The sequence below is a fragment of the Pseudopipra pipra genome, chromosome 10 (assembly GCF_036250125.1).
Source record: "Pseudopipra pipra isolate bDixPip1 chromosome 10, bDixPip1.hap1, whole genome shotgun sequence".
Lineage (NCBI taxonomy): Eukaryota > Metazoa > Chordata > Aves > Passeriformes > Pipridae > Pseudopipra > Pseudopipra pipra.
The window spans coordinates 11,350,378-11,372,550 of record NC_087558.1 but is presented as its reverse complement, the minus strand read 5'-3'; the positions used below and the strand labels follow the sequence as shown (position 1 = coordinate 11,372,550).

The following is a 22,173-nucleotide window of genomic DNA, read 5'->3' as shown; positions in this document are numbered from 1 at the left end:
GTGCAACTACTCCCCTTTTCCTTTTCTTTTCAGGAAGCAAAAACACTCCTGCAGCGCCATAAGCTGGAGTCACACCTCTTGCAGGTGGCTGCGGCCGGCCTTGGATACGCCTACACAGAGCCGGTAATGCCTGGGTGTTCTGTGCCCAGGACCTTTAGGAGTTCACCAGCTTCCCCTCTCCTCTCTCCTATAAAGCCTCCTATAAAGGACTCAGAAGCTGGGTCTTAGCTTGGTTTGTTCCCTGTGGGAAAATGATGATGGCAAAGCAAGGGTGGCAGCTGTTCTGGGGTGAAAGAGATAGAGATGCAGCTTAGTCCAGCTGTCCTGCCATGATGTCTGGCTGAGTTTCAGTCACTGCCATGGTGATGGGTTGAGACAGAGAAAGCTGGGCAAGTTGAACTCCCTGTGAACTCATCTTACTGTGTCAGTTCGGTTTGGGGTTACATTTTCAATCTGATTACCTCAATCAATTGCCCAAAGTTATGTGGGATGGATCCAGAGAGGCTGGCTGATGTTCCTGGGTGCAAGGTAGAGCAGGTAGCTTCCTGGCTTTAGCTGGAGCATTAAATTAAGAAGCTCAACCTCTCTCTTTTCCCACAGAACTACTGGAACAGGTATGGAGCCCGCCAGGATGAGCACAGGTGAGCCACCAGCTGCCCCAGCTGAGCCCATGGCTTCACCATTCCACACAGTGGGGTGAAAGGGAAGTGCCTATGGATGGGGTACTAGCCTGCCACTCGGGGGGTCCTGCCCATCCACCCCAGCACACCATCATGGTTGAATTAGGGCCTTTTGCCCCTTACCATGGCAAAGATTCCCACAAGGACCTTATTTTTAGCTGAGTGCCTCAAAACTAGCAATGGTCTAGAGGCAACTTGATTGTTGAGGCAAGTGGTGCTGTTCAGGTTTGTTGGTGTCTGTGCTTTTCTGGTGGAAACTGTTCCCATTACCAGAAAAGCAGTTTGCCACGGGACAGAGTGAGGGCTTCAACTTGTATAGTTGTGACATTTGTACAAAGCACTGATTTGCCTGTTTTTTTCATATGTTAGTCTGCAAAGGGTGCAAAAGCGTAAGTCCAAGAACTGGAGACCTGTGGCCAAAGTCATGATGTTCCTCTTTTCTCTTGTTCCTCAGTGTCCCATCAAGTATCAGCAGTGAACCAGAGGATGGGCCTCGGCTGTCCCTGGCAAAGAAACCCATGCCAAAGCCAGATCGAGAGTTGAAGGAGGGTAAGTCTGATGAACAAAATCAGGAGATTTTTTCCTATTGCTGCAGACTGCAGACTGCAAAGGCTGGCTGCTGAACAACAAGGGCCGCTCCTCTTTAAGGGGGTTGAAGTTTTGTTTGAGAGACAGAGAAGTGTTCAATGCTGCCACAGCATTTCTGGGTTTGTGGATCCCACTAGCACTGCTCTGCCCTTGGACTTGCTTTTCCCACCTGCTGAGCTGTTCAGTACAGAGCCCTGAGATGTGAAGGTGGGAGGCTGGGTCTTCCTCATCATGGGGAAAGTGGCAAGTAGTCTTGGCTCAAGATGCTTATAAGATAAACATCTTCCCTATTGTCAAGGCTGCAGAAGGATGGATTCTGGAAGTAACAGTCCTGATGCTGTGCAAAATGTGCTGGATCACACCATGTTAGCAACCATTTCCCTTTGCAGACTGGTTTATGATTTCATGTCTTAGCTTACATCAAGTCACTTGTTTTTAAGCCTGTTGGCAGATATTCAACTGATTTCAGCACATTTTCAGCAACCACAGAAAATACCATAACATCTTCTACTAAAGACAAGATTTTTCCTCATAACAATTTTGAATAACAATATTGTAGCCAAGCACCAAAGCAGGCTTCTTGCTGCAAAACAGTGGGGTCTCAAGCCAAGAGGTGTCTTGTGTCTCCAGTGAGCCAGCTACACAGCAGCAGGCAATTACACCTCCCTGTAATGCAATAGATGGTTTTGCTTTTTTGGGAATTTCACAGCTTTCCCCAGCCCAAGTTGTCTCCAGCTGCTCAGTGTTGTGTTCAGAGTATGGTTATCCCTTCTCTAGCTGTACATAAAGTAGGTGAATACCACAGGAAGATCCCAAACAGCTTGCATAAGCCAAGAGCTGGTTGAATTATATTTGTTGGCCTGGTTGCCCTCTATAACCAAGTAATTTCAGAGTGCTTCTTTCTGTTTTTTCTTCTGTGTTTTTATTCTGGTTTACTTGCAGAATGTTTTTGTTTACAAAGAGAACTGAAACCATTTTCAAAAAGAAAATGGGATTTTTGTCCATCCAGCTGCTGCCTTTCTCTGTTGTCTTTTTTTCTTTCTCTCTTTTCACTTGCAAAAAGAATAGGCCAAAAGAGAAAAGTCCATTTTAATTTTGTACTCTTCTGTACTTCTTCCCTTCCCCCTTTCTTCCTTTCTGCCAATTCCTTCACTCCCAAAAGTCAAAAAAAATTCCCCAGTTTCTTTGGGGTGTTTTTCACAGAGCACAGGCACAGGAAACAGGTCTCTGTTAGTCCTTAGAGGGCGTGGGGGCAGTGAAGGCAGGCAGGAGTGTGCTGCTGGTATGGGACAAGGTGTTCACGGCACAGGGCCACCTCTGCTAGTTTCCTGTGATAAACAGAAGAAATGGTGGAAGTGGTCAGTGATGCCTTCCATCCCTCATGTGCCTGTGGCTGGGGAAGAGCAACATCTGAGCTGGAAAACTCAGGCCTGAGTTGGAGTGTGTGTGCCAGGAGTTTGGATTTGAGAGTCCTGTTTCTGATCCAGCTGCATTTGCAATAAATGTTATTATCAAGCAACAAGATCAGCACAGTGAACATTAGAAACATCCCATCTTCTCCATTTCCAAGAAACCTAACTCTTCAGAAATAAACTGGGATAGTGGCAGGGCTCTGTGGGAGTTATGTGCCCTCCATAGACTGAGGAGACCTTCCAAAAACACAGTGTGCCTCAATAGATAGGAAAAGTAGAGATTATAAAAGCAGTGTCACAGAGAAGTTTCTTTGTACCAAGTGGTGAGAGAGGAGCTCCTTGGCTCTGTTTCCTCTATTTCATTGCCTCTCTGTGACTGCATAATTTTCCTCACAGCTTAGGTGCATTTCACCTTTCTCCTGGAGAAAAATCTGGTTTAGGCTTTTATTGTTACCATTTATTTCATTTTCTTTCTTTGAGGAGATGCAGGGACGAAGCTTCAGAACATTTAAAGGTGATTTAGAGGCTTTGCCCTGGTTTTTTGATCAGTAGAATTTGATGGGGATTGAGCAAAACCTCTGGTAAAAAGCTAATCTCTGTCTCCTCCTTGCCCGTTTGCTCAGCATGTGGTAAGGCTTAGTTGCCCCATACCAGGTGGGAGCTCAGCAGTGTGAAAGCCCAGCCACTGCTATATTCCCATTCCAGGGATGTTACCTGGACCCCCAAAATGTAGCCAAACCATTGGCTACTGGTAGGCAGAAGGAGGCACCTCGGAGGCAGGATGTGAGGGATGACAGGGACAGCCAGGGCAGCTCCTTTCCCTCAGTGGAGGATTGTCCTCAGACTCCTCTGGCTCACCCACTGCCAGCCCCCTTCTTGGAGGAGAGCAAGCTCAGCACTCGTGAGGCTTTCTGTGTGTGCAAATGACAAAAATCCCACTGATGACAATTGCAGAGAGTGGCTTTGCATGCCAAGCCAGCAAGATCCACACAGCTTGAGTCCAATGGAAACTTATGGCCTCTGATGATGTTGGCAACTGGGCAGGAGGGCCAAGTTAGCCACTGTCCAGGTCTCTCCTTGTGTCCCATCAGGTTCTGGCATTTTCAGGCTGTGGTCCCTGTGTTTGCAAGGCAGCTGATGAGGAGGTGGAAAATGCTGTTCTTGTAGCAAATTGATTTCATCTCTGAGTGTTCCCATTGCTTCTGTTTCTTTTGTTGCTGATGGGATGCCAAACTCGTGCTGTGAAGCTGTGAAACTCTTTCCCTGGCTGCGCACCTGGGTCATTTCAGCTGGCCCTCAGTCGCAGTACAAGATGTCAGCAAGGCCAGGGCATGTTCAGCAGGGTTGTTTTGTGTCTCTCATCAGGGGGCCCACTTCTCTACAACGATGTGAAGTTTGTCTACAACTCACAGCAGCTGAATGGCACCCAGCGAGTGCTCCTGGACAATGTCATCTCGGAGGAGCAGTGCCGGGAGCTGCACAGGGTGGCCAGTGTGAGTTGGCAATGCCCCTGGGGGGACATGGCTGCCACCTGGGCTGAGTGCCTGATGCTCTCCCCAGCATCAGGTTTGTGATAGCTGAACGTGTGACCAGCCCTTGGAGAGGTTCTGGGTTCATACCTCGCTCTTGCAACTGATGCCAGGATGCCTGTGAAGAGCAGGCAGATACTTATCCCCATAGCACACCCATAACTGCAGCACAGGAGCTGCTGCTCCATCTCAGGCTGTTCCTAGAAACATGCTGCAAGACGGAGCCTGTGTAGAAAGAGCTCATTGCCCCATGTTTCACACAATCCCAGAGGATGCTCATCCACAAGTCTGGTTGAGCCTTCTCATTCACAATTAACTGAGTCTGGGAAGGGACTGAGGGTGCCTGAACACCTCCAGTCAGGAGTGGGTGGCTGATATCCATCATCCATGTTCATAGAGAGCTGCAGCACCTTCCCACCAGACTCATCTGTCCCTGTGAATGCAGCCCTGGGGAATTTGGGGAAGAGGGTGCCAGGTGCTTCTACTGCAGCTCCCCCTCTCCTGATGAACCAGTTGACCAGTTGTGTATTCATGTCTTTCAGGGGATCATGTTGGCTGGAGATGGTTACAGGGGCAAAACCTCCCCCCACACCCCAAATGAGAGATTTGAAGGAGCCACCGTACTCAAAGCCCTCAAGGTAGAGCTCCCTCCTCCTCCTCTTCCTCTCCCGTGTCGTCCCTCCCGGTGGGCACATGACACTGACCTCTGTTGCCCCTTCTCCTTGCCCAGTATGGCTACGAGGGCCGCGTCCCGCTGAAGAGTGCCCGGCTTTTCTACGACATCAGCGAGAAGGCTCGCAGGATCGTCGAGTCCTACTTCATGCTGAACTCCACGCTCTACTTCTCCTACACACACCTGGTGTGCCGCACTGCCCTCTCCGGTGAGGGCTCGAGGGGCCAGAGGCAGGGCAGGGCTGGGGGAAGGGAGGGGTTTAGCCCTGGTTTATGAGTGGAAATCCCAGACCTGAGATTAACTGTGCTTTGCATGATGCTTGAACTGGTGGCCAAGGGTTGGGCAAAGTCACCATCCCCACAGCAGCAAAGGGTGGGCACTGCTCTCCCAAAGACGCTAATTTCTGGGATGTCTCTTGGTTTTCATGTCTGCAGCTCTTCCTATTTTCTCCTCCCTCTTCTCTCGCCTCCTCTTGCTGTCCCTTCTCCTTTCCACCCCACGCACAGTTCTCCATTTCGCTTCCCTGCAGTAAGGAACAAGCAGAGCTGTGCAGATCTGAGTCCTCAGATGTTGCCTTTTCTCCCCAGCCTTTGCTTTTCTCCTCTCATCTGTGAACACCACCCGGAGTGGGGATGGGGCAGGCTCCCACCCCATGATGGACCTCACAGAGCATGGCATTTCCATCTCATCCACCCTTTCCCCTTCCCCCTTCCTCCACATGGTCCTGCCTAGGCCAGCAGGAGAGGAGGAATGACCTGAGCCACCCCATCCATGCTGACAACTGCCTTTTGGACCCTGAAGCCAATGAGTGCTGGAAGGAGCCTCCTGCCTACACCTTTCGGGATTACAGGTAAGAAGGAAGGAAGGGAGATTTGCACCCAGGAACCCTCCCCAAGTCATGGCATCTTGCTTCACAAGATTAAAGCTGGTACATCCCAGCCATGGTAGAAGTGAGATCCAGCAGGTAGTTTATGGTGCCAGAAAGCATTGTGGCTAAGCTTGATGCCATGGTTTACTTATAACAGCTCTGTGATATTTTAGGGTTGGGAGATCCCAGCTGTGGCCCACAGGACTGTGTGTCTGTCAGATGTTTTTGGTGCAAAACAGGAGGGTGAGAGCTGGTGGGATCCAGGGGATGTTTTGAGAATTGCTCCCTACCCAAGGAGAGTTCTGCTGGTTCTCAGCTGTGTCCCTGAAATCAGAGCAGCTTGGGTGACCCCCACACATGTCTTGATGGAGCAATGTGGGATCTGTCCTGGAGGCGGGGGTCAGCCTTGAGCCCTCCCCGCTGCTCCTGTCACAGGGGTTTCCTGCTTCCTCCCCCAGTGCCCTCTTGTACATGAACGCAGATTTTGAAGGCGGCGAGTTCATCTTCACCGAGATGGATGCCAAAACCGTGACGGTAAGGGGGTGCTGTGGACCAAATGCTGCTCTGAGGCAGCCCGTGCTCAGGGGCTCTGGGCTTCCCCAGGCAGCCTTTGGCTCCTACCTTGCAAACAGCCCATAAAAAATCATGTTGGCAGGAGCGCACAGATCTTCTGTTCACTTTCCAGGGGTTTTCTGTGCCAAGCAGGAAACCTACAGATCAGGGGTTCTCATCATCCCAGTGCAGGGCAGAGGGATGGCTGATAGTCATCCCTGCCTGGAGGACTGCTGAGCTTCCACCCCATCTCATGGCCAAATATGAAGTGGTGCTTCCATATAGATGCAGTGCCTGGCTCGGGTCTCTTGTGCTAGAGTGGGTCACAATGGTGGACATAAAACCCTAAGAGAGATGCGGCTCAGGTACAAGCCCTCACCTCTGTGTGGAGTCACTGGGAAGCTGGGCACCCCCTCTGTGCTTGGACAGAGGTCTGGGCACCACACTGGTGCTCTGGAGTCTGGTGGGTGCTAGAGAGTAGATTGTGTTTACCTAAGTGCCTGAGGGTTGATTTGATTGGCACTTCTGCCCCTGAGGTTCTGCAGGATACCTCCTGTGGACTCTGCAGAGAGAAGAAAGAGGCGTTGCATAGCCGTGCCAGGCTTAGCCTGAACCCCCATGGAGTTATGCCATGGCCCCATTCTCCTCTAGGTGGTCACCTGTAGGCTTTGCAAGGACTCCATGTCCTTTCTGCTTGATGTCTGCACAGCGTGACCAAGCTTGACACCTCCCTATTTAACCCACCCATTTTTTTCAACCATGCCCAGAGCTCTACATGTCCTCCAGAGCAGCTCACCAGGTCCTGGGGCGACACAGAGAGATGCTCAGTAAGGTCCCAGGCCCTGGACCATGGTGAGCCCAGCCACAGCCAATGTGTGCTGCTCCTTGCTACCCTGGTTTTGCCTGTTTCCCACAGGCCTCCATCAAGCCCAAGTGCGGGCGAATGATCAGCTTCTCGTCGGGCGGCGAGAACCCCCACGGGGTGAAGGCAGTCACCAAAGGCCAGAGATGCGCTGTGGCTCTCTGGTTCACCTTGGACCCTCTCTACAGAGAGCTGGTGAGTCCTTCCATTGTGATTTGAGGGGAGTAGGGGGGTACCCACCATCCCACAGGAACCAGGGCCATCTTATTCTCCAGTCCCAGCACATCTGTTTTCCCCCCACTACACCCCCACAGCAGCATTCCCACCATATGAGCTGCTATCCCCGGGACTGTTTTTTCCTGCCAGTCATGCTCCTGGGCACCCATTGCCCTGTGCAGTGCTGGCTGGGGTGCTGAGTGAGGTGTGGAAGGGCCCTGTGCAGAGCTGGGCTGGCCATTTCTGACACCTAGTGGTTACAGCCTGATGGTTGGGGAACTCCTCCAGAGCCATCCACAGCTCAGTGGTGTGTCACTGCTGCTAAGTCCTCAAAGACATTTTGTCAACCTAAAGTCTGTGGGTCTGGGAACCCAAGATGCCTTGGAAAATCTGGGCTGTGATGCCTTTTACCAGACACCCTCCAGATTCTGTTTTAAAAGGCTGATGTACCAGTCCCAACCTCCCTTTGGTATCAATTCTGGTCTACAAGAATAAAAGATACAAGACCAAGCAAAACTAAATGCAGGGAGAGTGCAAAACCCTGGTACCTTTGCCTTTTGATGCAGGTGGGCTGTGAGGTTTTGGGAAAAGCTTATTTTCAGTCATGTACTTTAATGTCTCTCAGCTTTTTTGTGCTGAGAGACATTAAAGTACATGACTCTGTCCTCCCAGCAGGCTGAGCCACACTGAATTAGCTGAGAGCAGGCACTGAAGCTCTGCTGTTACCATTTCTCCCCTTCCACTCTTACAGGAGCGAATCCAGGCAGACGAAGTGATTGCGATGTTGGACCAGGAGCATCTAGGACCCAGTGAAATGAACATAAACCCAAAGGATGAGCTATGAACTAGGCCAAAGACTTTTTCTATTAAATATTTATTTAATATTGTTAATCTTATTAGAACCCTTCTATTTTTGTACAGAGACACTGTATAAATTAACAGGTTAATATGATTGTGGAGTTTCAAGAGTGCCTCTTCTGTGTTTAGCACAGCTTTTGCTGGGACCCTCATCCTTGTGCCAGCACGTCCTGGTGGGGCTGACTCTGCCTTCAGCCTTTCCTGTTCTTCTTTAGCACTTCTCAGGACTCATTCAGGCCCAGTGTACCCCCTTGGAGGACCTATTTTTTTTTCTCCCTCAACCAAAAATAGCTGCTTCTCTTTAGCATCTGCTAGAGAAATGTCTCAGGTGTGCTAATGGACCAGTCTTCCTGCTCCTACTAAGTGCTGGCTGAAGACCTGGGCAGTGCTGCTTTGTGAAAACTGGAGCACAAATCAGTAAGGGCTGTTCTTCACCATTTGAAATATGCTTTTTAGGGGGGAAAAACAAAGGAAGGCCCAAGTCATAGCAAAATGCATATACCTTGGTAGCCGTGCAAAGCTGGTGTTTGGGCATTAATTCTGAGCAGACCTTCCAGAAATCAGCTGCTCAGCAGGAGCATGAGCTGTGCACAGGCATGAAGGGATGTGATTTGCAGTTGATTCTGGTGAAACAGGGTCTGGTGCTCATGTTCAGTCCCTTCTCTTGGGAAGGCTAATGGCCTGGGAAGCATGAAGGAAGCTGCTTCACACTGCATCCTTTGAGCTGCCAGCCCAGTCTGCTGCTGGTAAACCCCAAAGTTCATAGTAAACCCCATAATTTCCAGGTCCATGTTGGAAAGCAGCTGAAAGGCTTAGGAAATTACGGTGCCATGATGTTGGTTGATCACGATGCAGCTCTGTACTCTCGATGTCCTGCCTGCATCCTCCCATCCTGACGGTGCAGAAGCAGCAGATGTCCATGGTGTGGTAGCATCTATTTGCTCAGAGTAGTTCTGAGAGGGTGTTGCAATGAAAGCACTTGTCACCTATCACAGGAGATTTACTAGGCAAGTAACTGCTGCTAAGCCAGTAAATCATCCCTCTCCAACCATTACATTTACTCCTGTGTGTGGGATCAGAGCGGCCTCTATCTCAATCAGAACAAGCACTGAGTCACAGAATTGCCCATGTCCCAGACATAGGGACAGCTTTTATTTTGATCCAACAGCTGCTTCTGGTGCTACTTCCTAAAAGGAAGGTTGCAGCAATCTTTACTGCTGAATTTACTGCAAGAATTCAATGTCTCCAGAAAACACTGCAGGGATCTTTGCTGGAGTTCTCATCCTTGAGCAACTTTGCTCAGCTCCCTGCTGCATTGGCACTTTCTCAGTCCTTTTCTGCTTCCCTCGGCCAGCTTTGACATTCCCAGGACTTAAAATCTGCAATAGAGAATTGTCTTTTCTCTTTGCGCCTGCAGCTTTTGCCTATCCAAACCTTCCAGGCTCAGAAGCACCCTCTTCCCATCCATTCTCAGGCTTCAAGGCTGTAGACAAGATGGTCCTTCTGTAGAGACCTCCTTAAAAGCTCGTCCTGGGCAAGACAGAGGGGAGCTCACTGCATCTGGAAAAACAAATGCCCAGACTATGAAGAGGGCACCATTACCACCTAGAAAATGCTGGAAGAGTCATTTGCTGCACCTCCTCCGATGCTGAATCTGCAGAGGACAAAGCTCTGGGTGTTTCTGAGTCACCAGCATGGTTTATTTCTTTGAGATTATCTCCCTTCATCATAGACTGTTGAAAAGATTGATCATGTTGGCTCCTCAAAGAACTGCCCACAGATCTCTGCCTTCAGAGACCCTTCCCTGCTAAAGATACTCTTCTGTAAATGCTTAACCCCTTTTCAAAATAGCCAGAGGAGAAGCTGGGGGGAGGAAGGGGAGGGCAGCTGTCAGTTTGGAGAGCTGACACCCGTTTTGTTGTCCCTCCATCTGCACTATGCTATTGCATCCAAGGCTTGACTCCTACGTGCTGCACCTTCTGTGTGGGTCTGTGCTGCCATCCCCCAACAACCACGCCTGCCCAAGTGTATCCTGCAGAGCTGCCCCCTCAGTGCAGCCCCACCCCTCCCAGGGCTCCAGGGATCACACTAGCTGGTCTTCCTGTGAGGAGGTGGTGGGGCTGGCACCGGTCGTGGTTGGTTTGCTGCTGTGGTGGTTAGCCAGAGCTGTGTCTAAATCCAGAGGAAATAAACTAAACACATCTGGGCCTGTCTTTGTCTTTCTTTAATCAATTATTAGAAGGAGAGACTGGGGAATTTGGGGTCTGCCTCATGATGGTACCTGTCCCTTTGGGGTTTCCTGCCCCAGACCTTAGAGCACCCCCCAGCCCTCCCATGCTGGAGGAGTGTCAGAGACACCAGTGTGGACAGGATTAAATGTGTATGTGCTTTTGGCTCCCTGTCCATCTCCATTTCTCTGTATCCAGCTGTGTGGTAACTTTCATACCACTGACATGCTTCAGGCCATTTGGTGAGCGGGAAGAGGGAGTTGCAGCCCCTGTGCTCTGCTGGGGTGTACAGGGCATGACAGACACTTTGGGTGAAATGCCCTTGGTGCAGAAGTGTAGAGCAGCCTCAGAAAGATGCAACATTTTGGGACTCAATTGCAAACAATTTCCCAAGAAGGGAGAAGGCTGCCTGGGCCCTGCTGCTCACCACACTGCTCTGCTGATGGGACCTGCTGGTGGCCTGTGCCAGGCTGAAGCCAAAAAACAGGAATGTGGTGAGTCAAAGGCATTTTTACAGTTTGTTTTTTTTCAGCTCTTTGCTCTGGCAAAGTCTAGCTCAGAAGTGAATTTGTATTTCTGCTGCAACAGCAGAGGTGGGTGCCAGGTTTGCTGGCACACTGTTTATTGGCTCACAGGAGCAAGTCCCAGAGCTCTTTGAGACACACACCAAAATACAATGTAGGTTTTTGGGTCTCTTTTGTATCCAAGTGGGAGGTTGTCACCAAGGTGGCATGGCCTCTGAGAAACAAATTTCAACTTTGAGATTTGATGTAGGGGCCTGGCATGTGCTAGAACTGTCAGGGTCACATTCAGAGTGCCTGCAGGGCACCTGTATCCTTCGAAAAAGAAAGCTGACAACAATACTGAATGTATAACACTCCTCCTTGGTCAAATATGCCCCAGGGACAACCTGATGCACTTACATTTTTGCTTCCTGCTACATTGGTTCACATTGTTATTCCTCTCTTGCCCTGCCAGTCTGATAACTGCTGCTTCCCAAAGCACCAGCATTAAGCAGCTCCCCAGGGAGGCAGTGTCTGTAGTCACACCACTGAGCACAAAGCTGATGTGCATTTCAGAGCACACTTCAGGGCTCCCAGGCCAGCTCTGAGCAACTCTGGCCAAGGCTTGGCCACCAAAGAGAGGCACAACCCACTTAGGTGTTGGCCATTTGTTATACATTTCCCAGTTCTATCACCAGCAATAGGAGCCGTTTGGAGAAGGAGATGGTTGAACCATGCCTTAGTTCCTTGTTCACTCTGCCATGCCCTTCCTAATAATAATATCTGTAGAGTGGGATTAGCAGGGTTGATTTATGACAGTCAACGAGAAAAAAAAAAAAAAAGAAAACAACTCATGAAGGAAACATAATGGAATTTAAAAGTATTTAAAACAACAACTGACTTGGTTTTGTGTGTTTGTGCGTGTTTGGGTGCGGACATGATTTTGAGTGCAAAGCCCTGCATGGTGTTACTCAATGCCAGGGAATCTTTACTAGCAAGGAGCTTTGCTTTTGTTTTGATGTTCAACTGGGCTCAAGCCAAGTTTAGTTGCCCCTCGCACAAGGCTGCTGCTGTGGGTTGTGGGGGCACTGGAGGAGCCTGCTCTGTACCACAGGCATGTCTCAGCACAGGGAAGTCAGTAATATTTCAGGACAATAAAGATGAAATGATGCCTTCATTAAGGAGAAGATGAATCATTGCACTTTGCAGTCAGGGATGCAGCAACAGACTGTGAAGAGCCAGTGTGGGCAGCAATGTCTATCAGGGGTCATGATAGCCCAGCAAGGCACCTGATGCCTCATGCAGAGGGTGGGTGCATGGAAAACACCTTGTACGAGAAAAAAAACCTCCAATAGAGGCCAGCAGAAAGTATGAGGCTGAGCCCCTTTGGGCTTTAAATACCTTACTGCAAGTGGCTGCTGAAAGCTTCCCTCCAGCCCAAAGCTCACCCCTGAAACTTCACCTGAAAATAAAACTTGTGGGTATTTACAAATTCCTGAATCTATAATCAAGACTGAAATACCTAAAGCTTTTTATGTCCGGTGGTTACAATCTAATCAAACCTGGACATTCCATAGACATTAGCCTAAGAGACTTACTAAGGCATTAATTTTAAGCCACTGAACCTCACCAATATTGTGGAGGCTTTGGGCCATGTGGACAAGGCAGTCTCCAACAACTCCACTGGATGATGACTAATCTCTGTTATTTCCAAGGTGGAGCATGATAAATTATAAAACATCGTGCAATTGGACCCCTTTGTGTGTCAACTTTATTTCCCAGCCTCTAGACTGACATAGCAAAATATAGCAGCTTTGACCACCCTTGGAGCCCCAGCCACAAGCTCTGCAAGCAATCAGCCTGGCTGAAAACCTCTTCTGCTGCCACTCCATCCCACCCCGCAGCTGCATCCCTCCTGCTGTGTCCCCACCCTGCTGCTTGTTCTCTGACCTGGTGGTGGACAATTTGAGTGGCACCATCCCCACCGACTTCTCTATGTAAGGTTGGCCAGCCCCTGAGCAAGGATGTCCCCACCTTGGAGGCACTGCAGTCATGGGTGGGAGCAGAGCCTGCACTGGTCTGTCAGCTTTGCATTACGGCTGCTGGCTGCCTGCAAGCTGCAGCAACTTGGGCAGGGAGAAGATGTGGGCAAAGGAAGGAGATGGAGTTTGCACTGAGCACTGCTCATCCCTCCTGCTTAAACCTGGGCAGAGCCAAACCGAGCACTCACAGGCGGCAGAACATCTTCCCATTAAAAAACTGTCATTAAAAAAAAGAAAAAAAAAGAGTTGTTTCCTCCTGTCCACACCCTTGCCCAGCCTGGGGGGAAAAAGAACAAAACAGCTGGCAGTGAGATAAAAATGGGCTAGTCCTGCTTTGGGGAAGAACTATATTAAAAAAGGAAAGAAGTATGTATGTCTTTTGTTTCCACAACTGCTCCTCTGCCCACACCCCACTATAAGAGCCACCTTTTCCTGTGGGAAATGTTCCTGCTTGTCTGTGCATTGGGGTATGGCTCTGGCCAGGTCCCACAACACTGTGCTCTTTGCCAGGTGTGGATGGGCACATATATGTGTGTGCTTCTCCTCCCATCACTCCATTTCCACAGCAGGCACCCAGGTCCCATGTATCAGATGCCTTGGTGCTGGCGACAGCACCAGAACCAGTGGAGCGTAGCCATGCACAGGGCCAGATTCCATGTTGTTGTTCACCCCAAGCACAGCCCTGTCTTCACTTTGAGCCTCAGGATCCACATGGACAGGTGCAATAGATGCCATTGAGAGCAACAGGGCCTCCCAGTATCTTCCTGGAGCACAGTGTAGTGTGCATGGGTCACCTGTCTGTTTTTCCCCAGTGGAAATTGCCATCTCCACAGGTCTAGTGGATACCATGGCCCGCCCAGGATTACTTTTATCTTGTTTTAAACACACGGTGAAAGCTGGCACCGAGTTTGTTTCCTTCTCATTTAACAAAACTTTGTTATGCACAAAAAAAAAAAAAAGTCATAAAGGTCAACGTATTCCAACCTCCTGGCCACCATCCAACCCCACCAAAAATAAGTCCAGCATGCTACAGGAACTTGACAAAGCAAAACAGGGTGACTCGGAGAGCTGCCTGGCCACCCTCACCTTGTTTCTGGGTGAGAGCACTGGTGAACTTCAGGGGAAGGGGTTCAGCGGTGGTCAGGTGGGAGGCGCAGGTGGCTGCAGTGCATGCCTTGGCACGAGCAGGCACCGTGGGGGCCCTGTGGGCAAGAAGGAGCCAGGATGGCGAGGGGACACGCTTGGCAAAGGAGCAAGGCAGCTAATGATCGTTTCCAGGGATGGTTTGGATAATGAGATTGGCAATTCTAGTAGGTATTTCCTGAAGCTGAGCAGGGCAGGGCACAGGGAATTAATATATGAGCTCAGTTTAGCTTTTACCCCTCCTTTATTTGTAATGAGATTAAGAGCAGAGATGGGCAGCGGCACCGTCAGTGTGCTGCCGCGATGGGCTGAGCCGATAAGCAGCTCCCGCACGGCCTCGCATGCGAGCCCAACAGCTGAGGCACACGGGGAAAAATACTGGGAAAAAATACCCTTTTATCACACATGGCTTTTTTGCAATGGTCTTGGGGTGGTTTTGGTCCCAAGTTCAGGGGTAACACATTGCATCGGACCGGCCCGTCTGCTCCCAGCAGCTCCGGGAGTGTGGCTGATATCTCAGTGCAGCCGGCGTTACCATCCCCTCCTTGCAGTGCTTCTGCACCCCTTGTCGGCTGAAAGCACCAGGTTAAAGGCTGGTCCCTGGTTTTTTTTTAGTGAGATATGAGGCCATCACTTTCCACCAATGTGCCTTGGGCAGCCCCAGTGCAAGCAATGAGTGGTTAATTTGACTGGATTGAGGCAGAAGCTGTGAAGAAGTTTGTGAATGCCCTGCAAAGCATCTCCCAGTTGCTCACAGTGCTGTAACTGGACCACAGCAAAGGTGAAGAAGCAACTGTGTTATGATCTTCCTCATAGAGAGGGGAACATGAACCCCCTCACAAATTTTGCAAAAATCTTTATTGCACCAATGACAAGGTCTGTTCATGGCAAACCCAGAGCCACCTCTGAGTGCACATAGCTCTAAGTAGGGGAGTTTTGACTGGAAAACCACTGAACAGTCCCTCCCCCCCCTCAATCCCCCCCACCCCATATTCTAAAGACTCATTAGTCACAGTAATCAAACATGCCTGGGCCAAGAGTGCCTATCCAGGGCAGAGGCTCCAGCTGCAGTGGGGCACCTTGGCACCAGGCTTATCCTTGCAAGGCTCTCTGAAACTGCTGGGCATATCTGAGGTGATGGCTGAGCGTGATGTCCCCTTCAGCATGTTGTTAGTCACTGGCTGCATTGTCCCATGCCAGGATGCCCATAAAAATCATCTGTGGTGACATTCTTTTCTGCATGAAGACCTTCTCATGGAGCCAAATCAACATGTGCCCATGTCCCAGGGGTAGCCAAGTGCTATGGGGGCCACTTATCCGGTGATGGGGTGGTTGTGGGGGTCTGCTCCCACCACCACACAGGAAAAACAACCCACCAGCATCTTAAAACCAGTTTGCAGCCCCCAGGCACCTGGGGGTTGTTTGTTCATCTCCTTTTATTTCGACACCTCATGTGAGAGGCTGGGAGCTGGCATTCACCGCTCCTGTGGTGCCAGCTCTGAGATTGTTTTATTTGATTTACTGGCCAAAATAGGTGGAAGGGTGGAGACTGTATTTTCCCCTTTATTTTTGTTTTCAAAAAACCCTTCTGGCTCTGGGTGAGGCAGAAGGAACTGGGTAGTTTCACGTCTATCTACTCTATGACAGTTACCTGCCTACAGCATCAGGGCACAGCCCAACTCCACCAAGCAGAAGAGCTGGGTGTGGGGGGACAGACTCACTAAGTGGGGAAAGCCCTCAGCCACCTCACACAGCAGGCTTTTTTCCCCCTCAGTTATGCTGGAAAAACTCTAGTGTGAGCCCCTCCTTCCTTGCTCTGCCCAACAGGTTAAAGGGAAAATGAAGTCTTTTATATGGGCAGCCCGTGGCACTGGGAAAGGATGAGGCAGGCTGTGAACTCCTCATCAGCAGTGTGGTGATCACTGGACTCATTTTGCACAGCTGCAGGGAAGGGGTTTGTCACCAAAGGTCCCCGGGAAAGCCCTGAGCCATGTGTGTTTGACACTTTGAGGTGGTCTGAGCAAATAGTTTCAGAATAACCATCCCCACATCAAAATGTGGCCCCGACAGTGACTCTTAGGGGTGGGACGAAGTACACAGGGACTTTCTCTGAACCTGGCTGTGCCCTCTGCTTCTCCAGGTGACTCACACAGCCCTCTGAGCATCTCTGCAGGCAGAGCAGCCCAGGGGGGTTTTGCTCATCTCACTCATAGCTATGAGGAGAATGATGTTCACATGCATCTTCCAAAAGTTCAGCCGTGAGCAAATTATGTGCCGGTCCCCTGTGCCCAGCAAACTGCCAAGTTCACCCTGCCAGCCACAAGCCCACAGTGCTGCCATGAGGCTTCCCTGGCAGCCTGGGCTTGCCCACCCTTCTGGAGCCTCCTGAGAGGCTGCAGGGAAAGTAAACGTGCTTGCACCAAACCCAGGCACTGCAGGGAGTGAGAAATCCTGGCTGATGAGCACACACCCTGCCCTGCTCAGCTGGCATCACGCGTGTTCCTCCCTGTTTGCTTGAACATCTGCACCGGGAGCTGTGGTGCTGCCCCTGCAGCTATGACCTGCACTCTGCCAGGGCCCTGAACACAGCCTGCCTACCTGGCTACCTGCCTACCCTCAGCTGGGAGGGCCAATGGCACGGGCTGGAGCTGCCAGCATTGCTGCTGTGGGAGAATCAGGGCAAATCTACTAATTGCGTTTGCTCCGGGAGCATAATGAATCTTCAGCTGTTCCCTTTGAGGTGGAAGATGCTACATCCTTTCTCCCCTTTCAGACCAATTACACTGAAACAAAAGGTGAGATATACCATACCAGGAATGCTACCAAGCCTGCAAGTCCCCCACGCAGCAGGATAAGTTGGGAGCTCTGAATGGCACGAATACAGAAGCCAGCAATCGGCCTCCCACTCCTCTTGCTCAACTGCTGGCGCCACCAGACAGAAGATAACAAACATCTCTCCTGTTCTTGTGCTGGGCCTAGCAGCAAAAGAAAACTTCCAGGTCAGAAGCTCCTGATGGGTAGCCCATGCTCCAGGCTATGGGGAAGAGCTGCTATCCCTCAGCACCAATTTGTTCTCACTGTGAACATTGCATAGTATCAGCATGTAGGGGAGACCAAAGTGCTGCACACCCCAGGCACTACCTTGGGTAGCCCATGCTGCCCTCAAACTGCATCTCACTTTCAGCACTTCCACCCTTTCCAAGGAAAGGCATGGCTGCTGCTAATTCCTCCTAAATATCTGACTTTTTGAGAAAACCCAGCAGGACTCTCTGTTTTCTCCTCCTTCAGCTGCTCTGCAAGCCATTAGTCATCATGCTAGCAGGCCATGGTAGCCTTAAGGCAGCTCTGCCTTGCAGACACACTTGGTATAAAAAGGGATAAATGCACCAGGGATAAATGCACCAGAGAGAGATCATCCTGTTCTAACCTAGGAAGGGAAAAAGGGCAGAGTGCTGCCTGGAAACATTCCCTGTCATGCCTGCCCACTTCAGTTAGTATTGTTCTGTGTTCTCTCACTTGCAGTGGGGATGGTCACAACCAGCTAATACAGCATGAATGGGAAGAAAATCAGATTTAGGATTGCCTGGATCAGTATAGATGTCTTTCTTAGGCACCCTTTTCTGCAGACTTGCTGGGTTTGACTTGCCTATCTCAGCTAGCTGAGAACATTGTCAAAGCTACTCCAGATGCCCTGGACTAACCAGGTATGCAAGGGTTAACTTTTGTGAACTTCGGGCCCAGCATGACCTCGAATGGAACAGAAGGAAGGCTCTACTCAATGCTGTTGAAGATGTGAAAGAGTCAAGAGCTACAGTTTGTGCTCCATGTCTTCCCAGCTAGACTCTCTTGCTGGGCTTCATCTCCTGTGAAACATCTCAGCGTCTCTGTTCTGTTTCCTGGCCATGGGGACACCACTACAAAAACAACAGAAAAAAACCTCAAAACAAAACAAAAAAACCCAAACAAACAAACAAACAAAACAAAACCAAAACAAAAAAAAACCACCAAACATTAAAATTTCAATCAGCTCTCACTCATTCTTGGGTCCTCTTCAGCAGCTGGCCACAGCCTATGTGGGATGCAGGGTGACTTCTTCTCACCTGCCCATCTTCATCTGGCTGCTGGCATCCCTGGCAGGGCTTTCAGTCCTGCTTGATTTCCTCACCTCCAAGGCAAGGCTGAAATAATCTGAGACAGATGCTGTCTGTGGCCTGACTGTAATGTACTTGCCTTAATATTTTACCCTTAGGTGAAGGTTCTGGGCCAGGTGGAACACGTTCAGCCATCTCTTCTTTGGGGCAAGCTGAGTCACTGCTGTTAGAGTTGTGCAAAATCAAGTTTGTGTGTGGTTTTGGTGCATGTGTTTTTACTGTGAGCCCTTAACCTACAATGCACAGCACAGTCCTGCCTGCTGATAGCTCCTAAACACTGACTTCCTTCTGTTCAAGTCACTAATTAAGCAGCAAGAAAGGCTAGAATATAAACCATAATAGAAGTAAATGTATTGCTACCCAATCACTTAAAGCTGGAATTAAACTTTTCTCTGAGGAGAGCAAACAGTGAGTTCTCCAGCTCTCACCCTCAGTGGCAGGCAGGAACCTTCACAGGCTGCTCTCCTAGCTGATGGAAGCCCTGCTCAGGATTTTCAGAGGATGTTGTGGCTTTGAGGATCAGGCCAGAGCCTAAATGCCAGAAGGGAGAAGACTCCCACACACCGATGCTCAGGGCTGGGTGTTTGCTCAGTGTGCAGGAGCTCTGCATCAGCCTTCAGAGGGCCAAACACTGCCCTGGGAGAAGGGTGCTGGGCACTGCTCTGGGGCCAGGCTTCCTGCACACAGCTATTGCAGCACCTTCTGGGCACAGCGTGGTGAGGTGACCCATTACCTCCTTTTTCTGTGAAAAACATCTCCATGAAAATACTCTTGTTCACCTTCAGGCCAGCAACTCTCTGTGGGCTCAGCATGGGCTCCTCGACCATGTCCTTGGAATAAAAATCGATGCCTTTATCTCGCATTTCGCCATGGCGCGTGGATAATTGGATGCAATTGTGTAGCCACCCACGCCTTTAATTAATCAAAGAGTTTTTCACGCGGCACTGTGCAATATTTTATTTCCTAACACCCCTGCTACAGAGTGCTAGGATCTGTTGTAACATTTCTTACCCAATTCCAGCACTGAGGGCTATACAACCAAGAAGAAGATGGATCACATGTGTAGAAATCTTGAGCGTTGTCTCCAGAGGCGATTGCCAAGGAATCAGAAGCTGAATTAATCAGAGGCTCATAAAGAGATCTGGGAGAACAAAACAAAAATAAAAAAGAACCAGCCAAGAGACGAAAACAACATCAGGAAGAAAACAGGGAGAAGTCAGCAGATTTCCTGGGGTTTCATTTAGGAAGCTCAGGAAAATTTGGAGGACATCAGAGGTTCTCCTAGAAAACCAGGAAACACATTGCTAGAGTTTACAGTTCTAGGACAGAGATGAAAATACCTTCCAAAGGGCTACCCTAATGCCTTTCCCTTCAGACCTACTCTTGCCCTGATGGGGGAAGGAAAGTGTAGGTAAACCCTGGAGATGGTTGAGCTGAATGTTAAATGACTGCACAAAAGTGCCTGACAAATGCCTGTCCACACTGGAGAGCTCACACCTTTGAGTGCAAATGGGCACTTTGGGCTCTCCTCTCTGGGCTTCTTGCAGACTATGGCAACCCCAGCCAGGAAAATTGGGCTGGGACCTGGAGCCCAAGGCATGGGTGAGCACTGGGGACACCTTGCTGCCAAGCAGAGAGCCTGAGTGGGTAGAGCATGGCCCTGGAGCTCAAATCCCACACAAGCACTGCCTACGCCTGCCAGCACAGCACACTGTTCCCCACCTGCCAGCCAAGGTGGGTGCCATCCTCTCCAGCTCCCCAGCTTCTCCTTGGGAGCTGCAGACTGTTTGCACAGCACAGCCCAGAACTGCAGCGGGCGCCTGCCCAGTGCTGGGGGCTGTTCTCACATTTGGCCTCCCCGGGGCAGGACCCATGTGTGCCAGGGTGAGCTTTTAAAGCAAGCACCAGCAAACTGAGCCAGAGCCAACACACAGCCTGTGAGCCAGCAGCCCCCGGGGAGCCCCAGGGGGAGCCCCCTCCGCACACAGCACCCTGTGGAGCTGCACAGGTGCACACGGGGTGCCGGGAGCCGCGGGCGGGTCGGCCCTGGCGGGGTGCCGGGCTCCCCACCCAGACTGGCTGAGCTGGCTGCCGTGCTGGCGTGGGAGCCTGTGCCGGCCGCCGGTGCTCCAGCCAGGTGCTGCCGTGGGAGTTCCTGGCTGTGGCGTGTGCTCTCTGCAAAATACCCGGTGGTATTTTCTCAGCTGGAAAAAGTGATGTGTATCGCTTTGGCAGGGAAGAGTTCTGCAGCCAAGGCTCTGTGTGTGTGCGTGAAGGGAAGGTGGAGCACCTCTCATGCCCTTGGGCAGGACACGCGTGGTGCTGGGAGCCTGGGGTGCTGGTGCACGCTGCTTTTGGCTGTGGGGTGTTGCAGCGTGGAGTACCCATTCAGGGCTGCTGCCTTCAGTGTGCCTCCAACCAGTCTCCTGGAGTGGATAGGCTCTGGCTCTGAAGGCATCTCTGGGCAAAGGTTCACCAGTGGAAGGCCCAGGTTCAGGCTTTTTGCACCCAAGAGCTGCCTGAGTTGAGAGCAGTCATTTCTCCTGGTTTGGCAGGTGATGGTGTTTGAATTTCTCATTTGCTCTGGTGTGGGTTGGCATGGGCACAACACTGGAGATCCCCTGGGTGCACAGCAAAGGGCAGGACACCAGCAGCTTTCCTAAGAGGCAGCTGCAATAAGAGTTGTTCTGTAACACCAACAAGGTCACTTGGTTATTCCACCCACGCAAAATAAACAAACAAGAGTTGCCGCTGCTGCTCTTGCACGTGGGATGCGAGGGGTGAGAAAAAAGGCGTTTTATAAAACTCGTGCCCACTCTCAGGAGGCGGCTGAGGGGCCGAGGGGGACCGGCGGGCTCCCCGGGGCTGCTGCAGAGCCGCACCCGCCGATCTCACGGTGCCGGTGCCGCGATCCCGGGCGGAGCCGCGAGGGGGCGGTGGGTGCCCGGCACCGCCCGGCCCGGAGCGCGGTTTGGGCACTCGGCTCTTTTTTGGGAACCCGGGTTTGCAAATCCCCCTCGACGAGGAACCAATGTGGGTGGGAAATGATGTACTTGGGAGAGTCCTGGTTTCTGTGCAGCCAGATCTCCGGTTGCCTCAATTGCTATTCTTTTTTTTAATGCAAGCTTGGATTTGTGCTCTTCTCTTCCTCTCTCTCTCTCTCTTTTTTTAAGATTGTTTGTAGACACTCATTTTGAGAGTGGTCGCAGTTAAACAGAAGAGGAAAACTACGATCTCTTCCCCAGTTGTGCTGATTTATTTTGTTTCATTTTTTCCCTTTTTCTCCTCAGACCCTGCACAAGTTTCTTTGCTACAAATGGCTGTGCCAGGACAGTGTCTCTCTCACAGTGTAGCCACAAGCCTTAGGATCTCAGTAAAGTTGATTGTATGGACAGAGCCATCCTGCTTAATGTTAACAAATGAGCTTAGTCTTCCCTTGGCCTTGATGCAGGCGATAATGAGACCACATCTTCCAGGGCATGATTCAGAGTGGGAATCTAATATGCTCTGAATGGTTCCCCAGGGACTTCCTTGCCACTGATGATGCAGGGAGCCTAATCTCCTACCCTAGGCTGTTGGGAGAGACAATATAAGCATCTTCCTTGCATGCTGTAATGGTTGGTATCAGCCCAGCTGCCTGTGAGTAATTGCTGAGCGTGCCAGAAGGCACCCACCTCCTGTTGGAACATGTATCCCCATCGTCCAGGGAAGTGGCACAGCCAAGAAGCCACTGGCTGCTGATCTTACATTACCACAAAGGCAAAGGGCAGTGCACTGCAATGGCAGTGAGGAAATCAGCTGAATGGTGCATGGAAACCCTCACCAAACAATCTTAGAGCTCTCAAACTGAGATCCAGTTGTCCATGGG

At 50.6% G+C, this 22,173-nt stretch overlaps 1 protein-coding gene across 2 annotated transcripts in view; it reads left to right on the top strand.

Moving 5' to 3' along the window:
- The window catches only part of P3H2 (prolyl 3-hydroxylase 2), a 68,932-nt gene extending 58,487 nt beyond the window's left edge, over nucleotides 1–10,445 (top strand). Inside the window, exons 6-15 of one of the 2 annotated variants that reach the window (XM_064666215.1) lie at nucleotides 34–123; nucleotides 601–641; nucleotides 1,135–1,229; nucleotides 4,046–4,173; nucleotides 4,752–4,847; nucleotides 4,940–5,090; nucleotides 5,615–5,732; nucleotides 6,209–6,284; nucleotides 7,219–7,359; nucleotides 8,132–10,445. In XM_064666215.1, coding sequence (XP_064522285.1) covers nucleotides 34–123; nucleotides 601–641; nucleotides 1,135–1,229; nucleotides 4,046–4,173; nucleotides 4,752–4,847; nucleotides 4,940–5,090; nucleotides 5,615–5,732; nucleotides 6,209–6,284; nucleotides 7,219–7,359; nucleotides 8,132–8,224 — 1,029 coding nt within the window. In that variant the 3' untranslated portion in view covers nucleotides 8,225–10,445. Of the gene's footprint in view, nucleotides 1–33; nucleotides 124–600; nucleotides 642–1,134; nucleotides 1,230–4,045; nucleotides 4,174–4,751; nucleotides 4,848–4,939; nucleotides 5,091–5,388; nucleotides 5,553–5,614; nucleotides 5,733–6,208; nucleotides 6,285–7,218; nucleotides 7,360–8,131 lie in introns of those variants that run through there. The other variant, XM_064666216.1, reaches the window with a different exon arrangement.
- The last annotated feature ends 11,728 nt before the right edge of the window (nucleotides 10,446–22,173 follow it).